The sequence below is a fragment of the Caenorhabditis briggsae genome (assembly GCF_000004555.2).
Source record: "Caenorhabditis briggsae complete genome, chrV, whole genome shotgun sequence".
Lineage (NCBI taxonomy): Eukaryota > Metazoa > Nematoda > Chromadorea > Rhabditida > Rhabditidae > Caenorhabditis > Caenorhabditis briggsae.
This window is the reverse complement of record NC_013488.2, coordinates 17,016,358-17,023,102: the sequence shown is the minus strand read 5'-3', so window position 1 is coordinate 17,023,102 and position 6,745 is coordinate 17,016,358. Positions and strand designations below refer to the sequence as shown.

The 6,745-nt window shown below is 34.1% G+C and overlaps 2 protein-coding genes across 2 annotated transcripts in view; both read left to right on the top strand.

Annotated features, from left to right (window-relative positions):
• Positions 1-1,044: 1,044 nt before the first annotated feature.
• Cbr-cyp-35D1 lies at positions 1,045-4,610 on the top strand (the record flags this gene model as incomplete). The annotated part of the gene is made up of 6 exons (XM_002638239.1): positions 1,045-1,224; positions 1,275-1,419; positions 2,224-2,356; positions 2,398-2,826; positions 3,391-3,874; positions 4,470-4,610. The coding sequence occupies 6 exons, from the start codon at positions 1,045-1,047 to the stop codon at positions 4,608-4,610; spliced, it is 1,512 nt and encodes a 503-aa protein (XP_002638285.1).
• Positions 4,611-5,282: 672 nt separating this feature from the next.
• The window catches only part of CBG22832, a gene marked incomplete at both ends in the record, with an annotated part of 19,509 nt that continues 18,046 nt past the window's right edge, over positions 5,283-6,745 (top strand). Inside the window, one exon of the mRNA XM_002638240.1 lies at positions 5,283-5,677. Within this exon, the coding sequence (XP_002638286.1) occupies positions 5,283-5,677 (395 nt within the window). The remainder of the gene's footprint in view (positions 5,678-6,745) is intronic.

The following is a 6,745-nucleotide window of genomic DNA, read 5'->3' as shown; positions in this document are numbered from 1 at the left end:
TTCTGAATTTCTGTTTTTCTGAATTTCTGAATTTTTGACTCTTCTGAATTTCTGAATTTTCGAATTTCTGAATTTCTGAATTTCTGAATTTTCGAATTTCTGAATTTCTGAATTTCTGAATTTCTGAATTTCTGAATTTCTGAATTACTGAATTTCTGAATTTCTGTTTTTCTGAATTTCTGAATTTTTGAATTTTTGATTTTTTGAATTTCTGAATTTCTGAATTTCTGAATTACTGAATTTCTGAATTTCTGAATTTCTGAATATCTGAATTTCTGAATTTTTGAATTTCTGAATTTCTGAATTTCTGAATTTCTGAATTTTTGAATTTTTGATTTTTTGAATTTCTGAATTTCTGAATTTCTGAATTTCTGAATTTCTGAATTTCTGAATTTCTGAATTTCTGAATTTCTGAATTTCTGAATTTCTGAATTTCTGAATTTCTGAATATCTGAATATCTGAATTTCTGAATTTCTGAATTTCTGAATTTCTGAATTTCTGAATTTCTGAATTTCTGAAATTCTGAATAATTGAATTTCTGAATTTCTGAATTTCTGAATTTCTGAATTTCTGAATTACTGAATTTCTGAATTTCTGAATTTCTGAATTTCTGAATTTTTGAATTTTTGATTTTTTGAATTTCTGAATTTCTGAATTTCTGAATTTCTGAATTTCTGAATTTCTGAATTTCTGAATTTCTGAATTTCTGAATTTCTGAATTTCTGAATTTCTGAATTTCTGAATTTCTGAATTTCTGAATTTCTGAATTTCTAAATTTTTGAATATCTGAATTTCTGAATTTCTGAATTTCTGAATTTCTGATTTCCTGAATTTCTGATATTCTGAAAATCGTATTCTCTATATTCTCGTTTTTTGGACTTTTACACCACAAAGACGATCATTGTAATATTCGATAGATAACAATAAATATGTGTCAGTTGTGTCCAAAATGTTGTGTCGAATGTATTTAAAGTGTTCAACTGATAAGAGAACAATCTATAAAAAGAGGGCGAGATGAAAAACAAGTCATATCAATTAACATAATGATTCTGTTATTGTCATTTTGTCTATTACTAATTTTCTGGATTATTTCAAATTTTCGGAAAGGATCAAATTTGCCTCCCGGACCCACACCTCTTCCATTAATTGGAAATATTCATCAACTGATTTACCTGATATGGAAATTAAATGGAATTGTGCCAACATTGGATTTTTATAGAAAGGTAACATATTTTAAAAATGTGGAACTTTCTGGAAATTTCGAAGATTCCAGAAATACGGAAACGCCTATACCATTTGGCTGGGACCAATGCCCACTGTCAACATAACGGATTACGAAATGGCTCATGAGATTTTCGTTAAAAATGGGAAAAAGTGTCAGGATCGACAACTGGCGCCAGTTCTTGAGCATATTTCAGGTTGGAAATAGTAGACAAAAAATGAGCTAACGCACTAGAAATGCGTCAAGTCCCCGAAAATGCGCCTGCTAGTACTTTGACGCATTTTCAGTGTATTGAACGCAGATTAGCTGTTCCAGGGACAAAAATCTCCAGGGCGCTAGGAAAGCGTCAAGTCACGGGGAATGCGTCAAGTCACCGAAAATGCGCCTGCTTGGTTTCTTAATTTTTTCCATGTCTTGACGCATATCTAATTCCTAGACGCATTTGCCGTGTCGTGACGCATTTTTGGTGCCTTGACGCATTTCCAGTAACTTGACGTGTTTCTAGTGACTTGATTCATTTCTAGTGACTTGGCGCATTTTCAGTGACCTGAAAAATTTCTGGTGCTTCTACGCATTTCCAACTTTTTGGCGTATTTCTAGCGACTTGGCCATTTCCAGTGCCTTGACGCATTTTTGTTGCTTTGGCGCATTTCAGGTGACCCAACTCATTTCAGCGACTTGACGCGTTTCTAGCGACTCGACCCTTTTTTGGTGCCTTGGCGCGTTCTTAGTGACTTGTCGCTTTTCTAGTGATTTGACTCATTTCTGGTACATTGACGCGTTTCCGGTGATTAGACGCATTCATGATTCAGCAGCTATTTCTAAATTTTCTAATAACTTGACGCATTTCTGGTGACTTGACGCACTTTTGGTGATTTGACGCATTTTTGGTGGCTTGACGCATTTCTAGTGACTTGACGCACTTTTGTTGATTTAGCGCGTTTCTAATGCTTTGTCGCGTTTTCAACAACTTGACGCATTTCTAGTGACCCATTTTCAGGCGGCCACGGCATCCTAGCGGCGAATGGAGAAAACTGGGCAGAAATGAGGCGATTCACTTTGCTCTCCTTTCGAAAAATGGGAGTGGGAAGTGGCCTAATGGAGAAGAAGATCATGGCTGAACTTGATGGAAGGTTGAATGGAACAAGTTTTTCCATTATTTTCAAATTTCCAGATGCTCCGAACTGGACGCTGAAATTGATAAGAATGGAAAAGTGACAGTTCCAGTCGATTTCTTCGATTTGACAGTTGGAAGTGTTATCAATAGTTTGCTGGTTGGAAAGCGATTCGATGAGAATTCAAAGGACGAATTTTTGAAAATCAAAAAAATGTTCGATGACTCATCGGAGACGTTTAACCTTTTCGATTTGAATGTGCCTGTGTGGTTTTTGAAATGGGTGCTTCCTTGGAGGTTCCGAATCACGTGGGATGCAAGACAGAATATTTTGAGTCATGTGGGAAAAGAAGCGGTTGAGAGGTTTCAAAAACTGAAAGATGGAACTTATGATCTGGATTCTGAGGAACCTAAAGATCTAGTGGATTGCTTTTTGGCAAAAATGAGATCAGAAAATGAAAAAGGACAAGATGGCCATCCAGGATACAAGTAAGTCTTCTACGGTACCCCAAAAAAGTTGTCAAGAATTTCTGAATTTCCGCGTTTCCGAATTTTTGAATTTCTGAATTTCTGAATTTCTGAATTTCTGAATTTCTGAATTTCTGAATTTTTGAATTTCTGAATTTCTGAATTTCTGAATTTCTGAATTTCTGAATTTCTGAATTTCTGAATTTCTGAATTTCTGAATTTCTGAATTTCTGAATTTCTGAATTTCTGAATTTCTGAATTTTGAATTTCTGAATTTCCGAATTTCTGAATTTCTGAATTTCCGAATTTCTGAATTTCTGAATTTCTGAATTTCTGAATTTCTGAATTTCTGAATTTCTAAATTTCTGAATGTCTGAATTTCTGAATTTCTGAATTTCTGAATTTCAATAAAAAATCGTTTCAGAAAATCTGAAATCCAAAAATCTGGATTTTCAAAAAACGAGAAAATTGTAAAACTCAAAAAAATCTGGAATTTAAAAAATTTATTCGAATTCCTGATCCATTAAATGAACGATTTTTTTTATTATCAATCAAAATTCTCGATACAGTTATTCAATTTTTCAGCATGGACGCTCTGAAACTCGTGCTCCACGACTTATGGCTCGCTGGTCAAGGCACAACTGCCACTTCTCTCTACGTCGGGTTCTTGAAACTTGTGACCCATCCATCCGTGATTTTGAAAATTCAAAAAGAGCTTCTAAAAATCACCCAAGGCTCCAGGGACCTCACTCTCCAGGACAGACCCAACACACCATACTTAAATGCCACAATTGCAGAAATTCAAAGATTCACTTCGGTGTTAAATGTGAATTTTTGGAGAATAAATGATGAATTAATCAGCTTTCGAGGATTCCAAGTTCCGGCTGGAACAATGATGACTGCTCAAATTGGAGCTCTTCATGTGAATGAGCAACTTTTCGAAAATCCAGATGAATTCGATCCGGAGAGATTTTTAAGGAACGAAAAGCTTCTTCAACAATTGATACCATTTGGAATCGGAAAACGATCGTGTGTAGGAGAACAGTTGGCACGATCGGAGCTGTACTTGGTAAATAAACTCTAATTAAGCTTAATTATCTCAATTACCGTGAAATTTATCATGATATTGTCAACTGATAAAATGTTGATGGCATCATACTTGCAAAATTCCGGGCCGGGCCTGAGGAAATTTTCAAGGCCCGGGAGCAAAAATTTTGTACTTTTGAGCCAAATTTTGAGCTCTCTATACAATTTTCTCCATTTTTTTGTTTTTTGGATTGCTTGTCTGTTTGATAAAAAAATATCAAAAAAACTCGGAAAAAATTTTTGATCGAAAAAAATCACATAAGGGTCCCCCCTTATGTGTTTTCTGAAATTTTCAAAACTTTTGGAATGACAGACCCGCCGGGCCGGGCCGGGCCTCCGAAATTCGGGAAAAAGCCCACATTATGATAAACAATTTATCAGTTGACAGGTTTTTGATATATGTTACCGGGATTGAGATAATTTAGGAATCCAATAGACGGAGACAGCTAGATACCACTGACTCCGTCTCTCAAACACTTCATATGACCTATCTTGGCTCCAAGAACAGCTAGAAATCAGGTTTTTTTTTGGGTTTCGGTGGATTTTACCCAACTAATGATAATAATGATAACTTTTAGGTCCTGGGAAACTTGCTACTTCGCTACGACATCCGTGCTCATGGTGCACTTCCAACCAACATGGATGTGTTCCCGTATAGTTCTGCAAAACTTCCCGACACTTCTGGAAAATTTGAATTCAGAAAGATTCAAAAAACGTAGATTTTTTATCGATTAAACCTTGAATACATAAATGTTATGTTTCTATTCTTTTTTGATAAAAAAAGACATTGAGAGTTCGAAAGAAAAAGTAAAACTTTTCCATTTAAGTTCAATTATTCATGTGCTACAGTTCAGACACCCTGATAAATTCTGAGCCAACCTATGTATACTTGCTTTTTGAGTTCAATTATTTCGGTTCCTTCGATAGATTTCAAAACTTTAAGAGCTGATAAAATATTTGTCATCAATAGGCAAACATTTTATCAGTTGAGCAGTTTTTTATATGTCTCATAGAAATTGAAATATTTAAGCTATTGAAGTTTTCTGCATTCATAAAGTAATAAAAAATATATATTAGTTGGGATTGTCTACTTTTCAAAATTCCCAACTTTCAAACCCTCCTGGAAAACCCAACCTTTCTAAATATGCTTTAATTTTGAAATTTCGACTTGCAAATTGAAAATCATGGAACACTTTTTTCGCCTGAATTTTCTGGAAAAATCCAAATGTCAAATCATAATTTTCAGCTGATTTTCAGACGTAGTTTTTGGTTTTTGGTTCGCACAAAAACAACAAACTTCAGCTGTTTCAAAAATCGAAGACTTTTCTCCAAGACAATAAATGGATTCCAACTCCACAAACTCTTCCGATTTATTTTATGATTCAACAAAGCTTTATGAACCATTAATGTTTTTTTACATTTTCTTTCTATTCTTAGTTTTCCCATTCTACGTTCATGTGTCCCGTTCGAACCGTGAACGAGATAAAGCCTCTTCCGTTTATCAGGTTATCAGTTATTTTTATAAAAGTATCATTCTTCAATATATCTCTTTAACATTTATTGTTATCACCTTATTTCCAATAGAATATTTTCTCAAACGCCATCCAAAGATTGTGATTTTTCCTGGAATAATATCGACAATCGCTGTGCTGATAGGTTTATTATCAGCACAAGTCAATTATCTCCTCATTTCGTTGTTAGCAATTCAACGTTTTTCCATTTATTTTCATCCATGGACTGAGAAATATCTGCAACTTTCAAAATGGAAATTTTGGTTTTTAATTATGTTTGAATATATTTTAGCTTTTATTGGACTCGGCATACATCGTAAAATGATTGGCTTAGTAAGTGATAATTAAACTCTAATTAAGTCATAAAAAATTTTTCAGTATTTGTATATCTGGCAAAATCTAATGCTTCTATCCTCGTGTATTTTGTACATCCCAATTGGTTTGAGTATTCGGAAGTTTAGTCATTTAGCTTCGTTTCAAGGCAATCAACCTCAGCGTTACATTCTTTGGCAGTTGGTTACTGTCGTTTCGGTAAAATTCGTACGTTTTTTTCCTCTGGTGGTGGGGGGACAGGAGATTTTTCGGAGGATTTTTATAGCCAGCGTATACATTCTTTCGTAACGGTGTCCAACGCTTAATGTGACTCTGCGTACAGCTGTCGTTCGCACCAATACTTCAATACTTGCCCCGACAAGTTCAACTCCTCGAGGGGCATATTTAATTTTTTTCAGATATACACATTTTCATATTTTATCATCCATCTTTCATCAACCGAAATTGAAATGGATTTTTATGGAACGTTTTTTCATGCACTGATAAGTATGAAAGCCACAGATGCATTGGCATTTCCTCTAGTCATTCAAATCTCGTATCTTGGTTGTAACCGTCAGAATTTGAAGACATTTTTGAAATCATTGAAACTCAAAAAATTATCATGGAAGTTGTTCGGCAATGGTCAAGTAGAGGATAGGAATCAGTCGATTTACATTTCAAGGTCGTCTGCGTTGGCGCTTCCTTAAATTTTCAAATGAAGAGTTTGAAGCGCTGAAGATGCGGCAAACAGGCTAGTAACTTCAAATATGTTAAATTTAAATATATTTCTAATATTTCGGAATTTTACAAATTTTGGAATTTTCCGATTCTTTTCGAATTTCGGAACTCTTTAATTTTTGAATTTTCGAATTTTTTTTGTTTATTCAATTTTTTACATTTCGTAACTATACGTTTTTTGAACTGCTCATTTTTTGAATTTTCGTTTTTTTTACGTGAGAATTTTTTTACGTGAGAAGCTTTTCAAAATCTGAATAAAAATTAGCTAATTTGAAAAAAAACAATAAAAACAA